The following is a 12,040-nucleotide window of genomic DNA, read 5'->3' as shown; positions in this document are numbered from 1 at the left end:
TGAGCTGTGAATTTAGCATTAGGATGACTATAGTGGGGGATTATTTATTTTTTTTTTCTCCTTAAGGCTCTGTGCCCACGTGTGCGTATTGCATGCAGTTACGCTGCGTTCTGCACCGCAGCGTAACTGCATGCGTCCTGCGTCCCCTGCACAATCTATGAAGATTGTGCATAATCCATGCCCACGTTGCATTTTAGACCACAGCGATTTGCATGCTGCCAAATCGCTGCGTTCTAAAAAGCAACATGTCACTTATTCCATGCGCTTTGGATGCAGGTCCCACTCTATGGTGGGGGCTGCATCTAGAGCGCATGAAATCTGCTTTTCACTGCATTCATTATACAGTGTTTCTGCAGCGTTTTGAAGCGCATGTGTGCTGTTCAAATCGCTGCAGAAATTTTTGCAGGGACGCAACGTGGGCACATAGCCTAAGGCTGTGGGCACACAGTGCGTTTTTATCACGTGTTTGTGAGCGCAGTTTTGTCACAAAACTGCATGCAAATACTTATGCCAGCAAAGACAATGAGAATTCTGAAGTTTTGTGCTCATGTTTCTTTTTCCATTGCAGATTTGCAGCACAAAATAATCTGCAGCACGTCCATGTTTTCAGCGTTTTTGCACGCCAAAGGCATGAAAAATTTATTAGAAAAAATACATGAAAAATGCACCAAAGGTGCAGCAAAAATGCACCAAACGTGCAGCAAAAATGCACTAAAGGTGCAGCAAAAATGCACCAAAAGTGCAGCAAAAACGCACCAAAAGTGCAGCAAAAACGCACCGAAAATGTAGGAAATGCACACTGAAAAAAACACATTGTTTATCCTGCCAAGAGATGCAGATTAGGTGCATACATTTCTGAAATTAAATACTCAGAGTGCACACATAGCCCTAGGCAGGAATCCATAGCAAATCTGTGACCTAAGGCTATGTGCCCACGGGGAAGTTATATCCTGAAGTTATATCCGCAGGAGCTCCCAGAAAACCGCAGAACAACTTTGTCTGTTTCCATGCTGCGGTTTATATGCGGAATGTCCTGCGGATATGCTGCGGTATTCTGCATTGAGTATACAGTACCATGGCTTTGGCACGGCATCCTCAATGCAGAACAAGTGCTGGAGTGATCGGGGCGTTCATACCTCCATCACGCAGCACTTCTCTCCGTTTCCGGCCGTGTTTACACTGTGAAGGAGAAGGTGGGCGGGCCTGAACTAGCTCCGGCTGTCACATGACCGGAGCTCATGCAGGCCCCGCCTACCTCCTCCTTCCTGCTCCTGTGCACCGAGGGAAAATGACCGGGTGTCTGCTATCAAGGCAGGTAAGTATGGGCCAAAGCAGGGTATTTCCGCAGGTAATGCTGCAGGAATAATTGACATGCAGTTATGTGTGGCTGCGGGATATCCGCAGCATATTCCGCAGCCGCACATTCCGCAATGTGGACACAGCACTCCCCATGTCCCATAGAATAACATGGGGAGTGTCTGTACATGCTGAAACCTGCGGATTTATCTGGAAAATCCAGAAAAATCTGCAGGTTTTCCGTGGCAAAATCTGCAGAAGCAAGCTCCCGTGGGCACATGGCCTAATAGGTATGCAGTGGGTTAGCTGATATGCAGCGTGGCCTGAATATTGTGCGGAATAGTTTTGCCAGATTTTGCACCAGAAATCCACATCTGTCCGTGACACTACCAGCCTTTTAAGACTATTCTTGGTGGAGAATCTGTGGTCAATCCAGTTCTCTTAGCTTCAGTGCAAAGATAGTCTACTATACCCTAAATATCCTTCTCATAGGTGTCTGATCTACTGATCCATGCATCTCTACCCCCGTGTGATATGTTACGTGAACTAGTGATCAGAGAGGTTTCTACACACCAGTTGGCTTCTCGCCAGCCGGATATTGCTGCTGATAACAGAGAGAAATAGATTGTATTATGAGGAACAATTATCATTGTGTCTGCTGCAAACGTTTTGTGCAAATTATGACATTGTGACCGTTTTTAAGAAGCATAAAAAGTGCTCAAAATTCTGTATCATCGTGCGACATCTGACACATTGCTCTCTTGCTTGTTTCCAACTATGGGATGCCTGCTAATAATAATAGTACAAATGTCACAATTCACACAAATATGCATCAACTTTCAACATTGGACTCGCTGATCTCAGGCGCTAACATTGGAAAGTGTTAGACCAGGCAGTCCGACTAGAGCGAATACACTAAAGATTTAGTGCAAATTTCCCCCCTTTTGTTATCAAATGAGTTGTTGTCCTTGTTTTTCACCTTTTGATAATGTGTACTGTACTTTCTTTGTCGCTCCTAATTGGGAGACCCAGACAATTGGGTGTATAGCTACTGCCTCCGGAGGCCACACAAAGTATTACACTTAAAAGTGTAAGGCCCCTCCCCTTCTGGCTATACACCCCCCCGTGGGATCACGGGCTCCTCAGTTTTATGCTTTGTGCGAAGGAGGTCAGACATGCACGCATAGCTCCACTGTTTAGTCAGCAGCAGCTGCTGACTATGTCGGATGGAAGAAAAGAGGGCCCATACGGGGGCCCCCAGCATGCTCCCTTCTCACCCCACTTGCGGTCGGCGGTGTTTGTTAAGGTTGAGGTACCCATTGCGGGTACGGAGGCTGGAGCCCACATGCTGATTCCTTCCCCATCCCCATTAGGGCTCTGGGTGAAGTGGGACTTGACCGGTCTCCGGGCACTGAGACCGTGCTCCATCCACAGCCCCTGGAGGATCTGCTGGATACGGAGCGGAGTTTCCTCAGGGACAGGACCCTGCTTCATTAAGGTACTCCGTGTCCCCGTGCTTACCGCACGCACACTGCAGCATTGCTGGGTGTGTTAGTGCGCCGGGGTAAACAGCGCTGCTGCGCTTGTGCCGTTACTCACTACAGCTCTGCTGAGTGAGGAGACTTGGTACGATCGGCCGATCCGGCCGCTGGGGTCAGTGTTTACTGCGTTGCGGCTGGGATTTGTGGTGCGCCGGGGACTTCCGCGCTGGCCGTGCATATATGACGGCCGCGCTAGATTACTACAGTCCCCGGCTTTTGCGGCCTAGTTCGTATCGTTCCCGCCCCCAGACCTGCCAGTCAGGAGGAGGGCGGGACGCTGTACAGACCAGCAGCGCTAAGAGCTGGAGTCTGTTTTACATACTCCAGCCCTCACACTAGGCACAGGGGGACGCAGCTTCCCGCACTTTTGTTTGTGGCACGCCCACGGTCCGCCCCTCTTCACAGGACGCCGGCAGCCATTCCTGCCTGCACGCTGAGCTGCAGAGGGGAGGCTGGGAGACCCAGACAAGGGATTCTACGACCTCACACCCGCTTTTCAGCGGGCGGTAAGCAGCCCTCAAGGGCTCTCCCCCACTTGTGCCATAGTGTACTTTGTATTTTGTGCTGGCAATACTTTACACTGTACGGTCGCTGGTGATTTTCTGCTATATACCCTCCTTAGATTTCTCAAGGAGACAACAGCATGTCGTCCGCAAAAAGCAAAAGTGCCAAGGCACGGACTTTATATGCTGCCTGTACCGCATGTGGGGCTGCTCTACCGGCAGGTTCCACTGACCCCCATTGTGTGCAGTGCTCGGCCCCTGTGGCAATTGCTCAGCCGGGGCCTCTGCTAGAGGTGACCCAGGGAGAACCACCTGTGAATGCTGTCCAGGTGACAGGGACGGAGTTTGCAGCTTTTGCTGACAGATTGTCTATGACTATGTCTAAAATTCTTGAAACATTGCAGTCTAGACCAGTAACTCAGACCATGGGCACTGTTGGTTCATTGCCCCCTGGTCCCCCTCAGCTGGAACACTTCCTAGCTCCGGGGGTGTCACATGCACCCCAGGGTGACGGCTCTGACTCGGACGACAGTCCCAGACAACCTAAGCGGGCTCGCTATGAGCGACCCTCAACTTCATCACACTGGTCAGGGTCCCAGCGGGACGACTCTGTGTGATGAGGCGGATGTAACTGATCAGGATTCTGATACTGGGGCCGCTCTCAATCTAGATACCCCGGATGGTGACGCCATAGTGAATGATCTTATAGCGTCCATCAATAAGATGTTAGATATTTCTCCACAAGCTCCTCCTGCGGAGGAGGCAGCTTCACAGCAGGAGAAATTCCATTTCAGGTATCCCAAGCGTAAATTAAGCACTTTTCTGGACCACTCTGACTTTAGAGACGCAATCCAGAAACACCACGCTTATCCAGATAAGCGTTTCTCCAAACGGCTTAAAGATACGCGCTATCCTTTTCCCCCTGACGTGGTCAAGGGCTGGACACAGTGTCCCAAGGTGGACCCTCCAATCTCCAGGCTTGCAGCCAGATCTCTAGTTGCAGTGGAAGATGGGGCGGCACTTAAAGATGCCACTGACAGACAGATGGAGCTCTGGTTAAAATCCATCTATGAAGCTATTGGAGCGTCGTTGGCGCCAGCATTCGCAGCCGTATGGGCACTCCAAGCTATTTCAGCTGGCCTTACACAGGTCGACACGGTCACACGTACATCTGCTCCGCAGGTGGCACCATTGACCTCTCAAATGTCTGCATTCGCGTCTTACGCGATTAATGCTGTCCTAGACTCTACGAGCCGTACGGCGGTGGCGTCAGCCAACTCCGTGGTTTTACGCAGAGCCCTGTGGTTGAGAGAATGGAAGGCAGATTCTTCTTCCAAGAAGTGCTTAACCAGTTTGCCTTTTTCTCGTGACCGATTGTTTGGTGAGCGTTTGGATGAAATCATTAAACACTCCAAGGGTAAGGATTCAGCCTTACCGCAACCCAGACAAAACAAACCCCAACAGAGGAGGGGACAGTCTGGTTTTCGGTCCTTTCGAGGCTCAGGCAGGTCCCAATTCTACTCGTCCAAAAGGACTCAAAAGGATCAGAGGAGCTCAGATTCTTGGCGGACTCAACCGTTACCAAGACGGCTTCCTCATGACTTTGTCTCCTCTCTCCGCATCCTCGGTCGGTGGCAGGCTCTCCCGCTTTGGCGACATTTGGCTGTCACAGGTCAAAGACCGTTGGGTGAGAGACATTCTGTCTCACGGGTACAGGATAGAGTTCAGCTCTCGTCCTCCAACTCGTTTCTTCAGAACTTCTCCACCGCCCGACCGAGCCGATGCTCTGCTGCAAGCGGTGTCCGCTCTAAAGGCGGAAGGAGTGGTGACTTCCGTTCCTCTTCAGGAACAAGGCCACGGTTTTTACTCCAATTTGTTTGTGGTGCCAAAGAAAGACGGGTCGTTCCGTCCCGTCCTGGATCTAAAGCTGCTCAACAAACACGTAAAAACCAGGAGGTTCCGGATGGAATCTCTCCGCTCCGTTATCGCCTCAATGTCTCAAGGAGATTTCCTAGCATCAATAGACATCAAGGATGCTTATCTCCACGTGCCGATTGCACCAGAGCATCAGCGTTTTCTACGCTTCGTTATAGGAAGCGAACACCTGCAGTTCGTAGCTCTACCTTTCGGGCTGGCGACAGCCCCTCGGGTCTTCACCAAGGTCATGGCTGCAGTAGTAGCAGTCCTGCACTCGCAAGGTCACTCTGTGATCCCGTATTTAGACGATCTACTTATCAAGGCACCCTCTCAAGAGGCATGCCAACACAGCCTGAACGTGGCACTGAAGACTCTCCAGAGTTTCGGGTGGATCATCAACTTTTCAAAGTCAAATCTAACCCCGACCCAATCACTAATATATCTTGGCATGGAGTTTCATACTCTCTCAGCGATAGTGAAACTTCCACTGGACAAACAGTGCTCGCTACAGACAGGGGTGCAATCTCTCCTGCAGGGCCAGTCGCACCCCTTGAGGCGCCTCATGCACTTCCTAGGGAAGATGGTAGCAGCAATGGAAGCAGTTCCTTTTGCGCAGTTTCATCTGCGTCCATTACAATGGGACATTCTCCGCCAATGGGACGGGAAGTCGACGTCCCTCGACAGGGAGGTCTCCCTCTCTCAGGCAGCCAAGGAATCTCTCCGGTGGTGGCTTCTTCCCACCTCATTGTCAAAAGGAAAGTCGTTCCTACCCCCATCCTGGGCGGTGGTCACGACAGATGCGAGTCTATCAGGGTGGGGAGCAGTGTTTCTCCACCACAGGGCTCAAGGTACGTGGACTCGGAAAGAGTCCACCCTTCTGATCAATGTTCTGGAAATCAGAGCAGTCTATCTTGCCCTACAAGCCTTCCAACAGTGGCTGGAAGGCAAGCAGATCCGAATTCAGTCGGACAACTCCACAGCGGTGGCATACATCAACCACCAAGGGGGAACACGCAGTCGGCAAGCCTTCCAGGAAGTCTGACGTGGGTGGAAGACACGGCATCCACCATATCCGCAGTCCACATCCCAGGCGTAGAAAACTGGGAAGCAGACTTTCTCAGTCGCCAGGGCATGGACGCAGGGGAATGGTCCCTTCACCCGGACGTGTTTCAGGAGATCTGTCGCCGCTGGGGGATGCCGGACGTCGACCTGATGGCGTCACGGCACAACAACAAAGTCCCGGTTTTCATGGCACGGTCTCACGATCACCGAGCTCTGGCGGCAGACGCCTTAGTTCAAGATTGGTCGCAGTTCCGGCTACCGTATGTGTTCCCACCTCTGGCATTGTTGCCCAGAGTGCTCCGCAAAATCAGGTCCGACTGCCGCCGCGCCATTCCCGTCGCTCCAGACTGGCCAAGGAGGTCGTGGTACCCGGATCTGTGGCACCTCACGGTAGGCCATCCGTGGGCACTACCAGACCGTCCAGACTTGCTGTCTCAAGGGCCGTTTTTCCATCTGAATTCTGCGGCCCTGAACCTGACTGTGTGGCCATTGAGTCCTGGATCCTAGCGGCCTCAGGTTTATCTCATGAAGTGGTTGCCACCATGAGACAGGCTAGGAAGCCATCCTCCGCCAAGATCTACCACAGGACGTGGAGGATATTCCTATCTTGGTGCTCTGCTCAGGGAGTTTCTCCCTGGCCTTTTGCATTGCCTACTTTTCTTTCCTTCCTGCAGTCTGGGTTGGAAAAAGGTTTGTCGCTTGGCTCCCTTAAAGGTCAAGTCTCCGCGCTATCCGTATTTTTTCAGAAACGCCTGGCGCGACTTCCTCAGGTACGCACGTTCCTGCAAGGGGTTTGTCATATCGTCCCCCCTTACAAGCGGCCGTTGGAGCCCTGGGACCTGAACAAGGTTCTAATTGCTCTCCAGAAGCCGCCTTTCGAGCCTATGAAGGAGGTTTCCCTTTCTCGTCTTTCACAGAAAGTGGCCTTTCTAGTGGCGGTCACGTCCCTTCGGAGAGTGTCCGAGCTGGCGGCGTTATCATGCAGATCTCCATTCCTGGTGTTTCACCAGGACAAGGTAGTTCTGCGTCCAATTCCAGAATTTCTTCCCAAGGTGGTATCTTCCTTTCATCTCAATCAAGATATCACTTTACCGTCTTTGTGTCCGCATCCAGTTCACCAATTTGAAAAGGGTTTGCATTTATTGGATCTGGTGAGAGCACTCAGGATCTACATTTCCCGCACGGCGTCTCTGCGCCGCTCGGATGCACTCTTTGTCCTTGTCGCTGGTCAGCGTAAAGGGTCGCAAGCTTCCAAATCCACCCTTGCGCGGTGGATCAAGGAACCAATTCTTCACACCTACCGTTCGGCTGGGCTTCCGATTCCATCAGGGCTGAAGGCCCATTCTACCAGAGCCGTGGGTGCGTCCTGGGCATTACGGCACCAGGCTACGGCTCAGCAGGTGTGCCAGGCGGCTACCTGGTCGAGTCTGCACACTTTTACCAAGCATTATCAGGTGCATACCTACGCTTCGGCGGATGCCGGCCTAGGTAGACAAGTCCTTCAGGCGGCGGTGGCTCACCTGTAGGAAAGGGCTGTTTGACGGCCCTATCACGAGGTATTCTTTTACCCACCCAGGGACTGCTTTTGGACGTCCCAATTGTCTGGGTCTCCCAATTAGGAGCGACAAAGAAGAAGGGAATTTTGTTTACTTACCGTAAATTCCTTTTCTTCTAGCTCCAATTGGGAGACCCAGCACCCGCCCTGTTTTCTTAGGAAGTTTGTTTTTTTCGGGTGCACATGTTGTTCATGTTGAACAGTTCAGTTCTCCGAGGCTGTTTCTCGGGTTGAATTTGTATTTAAAACAGTTATTGGCTTTCCTCCTTCTTGCTTTTGCACTAAAACTGAGGAGCCCGTGATCCCACGGGGGGGTGTATAGCCAGAAGGGGAGGGGCCTTACACTTTTAAGTGTAATACTTTGTGTGGCCTCCGGAGGCAGTAGCTTTACACCCAATTGTCTGGGTCTCCCAATTGGAGCTAGAAGAAAAGGAATTTATGGTAAGTAAACAAAATTCCCTTCTTTCGGATTATAAGATGCACTTTTCCTCCCAAAAATTTGGGAGGAAAATGAGGGGTGCGTCTTAAAATCCGAATATAGTTTACCGGGGAGGGGCTGTCGGTGCAGCTCTGTGTGCGGGCAGCCGGTTGTGTACGGGTGGCCAGGTGCGTGTCGCTGCTGCTGGCGGCCAGGTGCCTGTGGGTGCCGGCTGCCTCTCTGTGCGGGTGGGCGGCCTACTGGCTGCCACTCTGTGCAGGCGGACGGGTGGGTGGCTGTGCGGACTGCTGTGGCTGTGCGGCGAGTGTCTGTCTGTCCGCAGTCCCGGTTTCAAATGATGGCGCTGGGAGTCAGCGCGTGCGCAGATGGAGCTCTTGGATGAGAGCTCCATCTGTGCAAGCGCTGCTCCAGGCGCCATCATTTCAATGGGACTGCGGACAGACTGGGTCACTCACCGCACCAGCCTGCTCCACCACTGACCCTCCACCACTGACCCACCGCCCCTGCTGCTGCTGTCACTGACCCGCCGCTGACACCTCAGACCCGCCACTGCTGCTAGCACAGCCTCTGCCTCCTGTGACCCCGCTCCACCACCGCTGCAGCCCCCCTCCGGTAAGACAACACCGGAGTATAAGTCGGACCCCATTTGTATTTTTTTTTTACCTTGTTTTTTTCGTAGATGACTAGAGTGAATGGAATGGTAATGGAGAAGAAAGGTAACAGCGTGCGAATGATCCCCAACGTGGAGGCCATATTGGAGGATTTTAAGATTTTAGGCGAGGGACTGGTGAATCGCATCGAGTGTCAGTCTGAGAGGTGGAACATCTAAATGGAGGAGGGCACCTAGGACCATGAGATACCGGGGATCCGGGCACTTGTACAGTCAGAAGATGATGGACTCCAGGGACTGATGGGACGCCATTATGAATTGGTCATTACAATGATATTTTATCGGTATATACGGAGCTCGCGGACTCATCGATCATGTCATTTCAGATCTATCTAGATATTGTATATTGAAGGGGCGTAAGAGGAGTTTTTATTTTTTACACTTACACTGACCGAAGTTGTCACAATAATGTATTGAATTTTCATCGAGGAAATAGAAATATCTGCATTTGTGTATAAATAAATGTTGATTTCCTCCTTTGTGTCACTGTTTTATGTGTATTTGTTCCTTGTAGATTTAGTATCATTTGAGATATGACCAATTTTATTTGGAAAATCCCAGTAAAAACAAAAAATGACAATCATACCAAATGTGTTTGTACCTCCCGCCATGTACACTGATCAGATATGCAGCGGCGTCAGTGTTGTATTGTAGTACACTGGACGCAGGGATCTGTGGCACACCAACTGCTGTGAAACCACAACTCCTAATTTCCTGGTAACCACAGGGCACGTTGGGAGTTATATTTGCACAACAGCTGCAGGGCTGAAGGTTGAGGACCCCTCCTGTTTGGTGTTCCAGGGAGTTGGCCACTGAAATTAATGTTAGCGGGAAGTAAAGGAAAGCCTCTTCCTTCTTGTAGCAGAGAAGGCTGGAGCATGGAAGTCACAGTCTCTTTAAATTATCGCTTCTGACGCTGGATAAGTGATAATCATGATCATTACATTGGTGTCGGTCCAACCGCTAGGTCCACCATCAATTAACAAATACAAATTCTCTGGCTGCATGTCACGCTAGATACAGGTAAGTACAAAGCAAAAGGGAAGGGGAGGAGGACCCCTGCGTCTAGGGAAGGGGGGAGATGGTGATCCATGACTGATCCTACAGCTGGTCCCTGAGTTCCCTCACCACCCTAGATAGGGTCTACACCTATGTGCCAAGCTGGATACCTGACCCGAGGTATCCCTTGTGCTGGACCCTAAATAGGGAACGGGTGGGATGAGCTCTTCATCAACCCCACTAAATGCTAAAGGAAGACACATGGAGGACACACGGGGGGAAAAGGCATAAACTAATTATCCGCAGATGACTCTGGAGTTCAGCAACAATACCACAGAGGAGTACAAGCCACCTGCTTGCAACTAGAGGTTGTATGAACTGAATAATATCACCAGCAGCAGTCCAGGGAAGAAGGGAGTAGTTAAGCACCAAGAGAGTACAGATGATCAGCAGCTGGGTGGAAGGCGAGCTCCTGCTGGGTCCAAAAGGGGGAGAGATGAAAACCCACTTAGTACAATGAATACTAACAGCAGGAACAATGGAAAGTCAGGGAGCATTTTGCGCAGCCAAACGCTGTGACCTCCTATTGCCAGAAACCACATGACTGTCTGTCACTTGTGATACATCCTTGACACTGCAAGATCATGTCTGGGGTGTGGGGGGTAGCTGAACGGGCTTGAAACTGAAATATTTTAGATCACTGGCAATTATTTTCACAAATTATTGGTGAGAAATTAGGTAGACCGCAATACTCCCTTAAATTGCAGCTTTGCCTCTCTTCGCAGATCTGGCTAGTAGAGTGGATTTATGGATGAAAAAATGTTAGGTCCCAAAAGAATGGGACGCTTATGTTAAACCTGGGACATTGGAGACAGGCAAGAACTAGGCGTACACAAAAGGGCCGCAAAAAAAGTGCAGCGTGCCATCACATAAGTGCACAAGGATGCATGGATATGGACCTCTCCAAAAAGTGATCGGCCCCCTATTATCCTGCCTCATCCCTATGGGTGGGCAACGAAGGTAAAGGATCGATGGCCTCACTTTGGTGTCATACGTAGAAATCCCACACTTCTGCTTTTGCAGTTTTCCCAGGAACAGTGAGCAACCTTCCTGCGTGTCACAACATGTCTCCGATGGGGTGGGAAGGGGCATTATGTGCTTGCACTTTGGCATAAGTAGCCCTTTACCTGACATGACTGTAATACACAGGATAAAAGCAGCGCTGGTAAAATTACCGCAAGACGTTTGCTAAATTCTGCAATCTCCTGACGTAAGAATTAGATTTAGGATCGCCCCTGTCCCCATTGTCATGAATTTGCCATTAAAGCTGGACAGGTTGTGACTCCTATCAGCCCGGAGCCAACTTTCCAGCAAGTTCCAGTGAAAGCAAAATAACCCAGGAGACGCCTTAAGACTAAAGTTTGCATTTGATGTGGGATTGGCGTCAGAAATTGGCAACTTTGGGTGCGGCAGCCAAGGAAGGGAGTCTGTGCCAGCTTCTGTAATGACTGCAAGCTTCCATTAAGAGGACACATTGTGTCTTGTTATCTCCTGCTTTTTACAGCTTTGATTTTAGAGATTTCTCATAATCGCAGACTTTCATGAGGAATGCAACAACAGAGGGCAAATCACACAAAGCCTTGCTTATAATGTAACTGACATGGGTTGTCCCATCCCAGACATGTATGGCACCGGCACAGAATGTGCCATAACTATTCAATATAGGCTAGTCTCAACATCTGGACCCAGAAATGTGAATCTTGTGCCTCCAGGAGTGTGTTGGTGGCTTCACTTGTGGTTGGTTGCATGGCTCACGTGGCATAACAATGCCATGATTCCCCCGGCAAACACCCCACCAACCTCACTGGAACGAGGGTGGTGCAGTAGTTGAGTATATGTTGTTTTCACTTTTACAAGGGGGACTGCTTCATTTACAAAGGAGGTTTACAGATAGTGGACAATCCCTTTAATTACATTAGGTGCTTGATTCACCCTAAGCAGTTTATAGTTCATATTTCCAGCAATCTCCATCCCTCTCTCCTTAATTGACAGTAGTCT

At 50.5% G+C, this 12,040-nt stretch overlaps 1 protein-coding gene across 1 annotated transcript in view; it reads left to right on the top strand.

Moving 5' to 3' along the window:
- The window catches only part of NOL6 (nucleolar protein 6), a 175,110-nt gene extending 165,651 nt beyond the window's left edge, over window positions 1-9,459 (top strand). Inside the window, exon 26 of the mRNA XM_075328588.1 lies at window positions 8,993-9,459. Within this exon, the coding sequence (XP_075184703.1) occupies window positions 8,993-9,142 (150 nt within the window). The 3' untranslated portion in view covers window positions 9,143-9,459. The remainder of the gene's footprint in view (window positions 1-8,992) is intronic.
- Window positions 9,460-12,040: the final 2,581 nt, after the last annotated feature.

Source organism: Anomaloglossus baeobatrachus, chromosome 1 (genome assembly GCF_048569485.1).
Source record: "Anomaloglossus baeobatrachus isolate aAnoBae1 chromosome 1, aAnoBae1.hap1, whole genome shotgun sequence".
NCBI lineage: Eukaryota > Metazoa > Chordata > Amphibia > Anura > Aromobatidae > Anomaloglossus > Anomaloglossus baeobatrachus.
The sequence above is the reverse complement of the archived record's forward strand: the minus strand, read 5'-3'. Positions and strand labels throughout refer to the sequence as shown.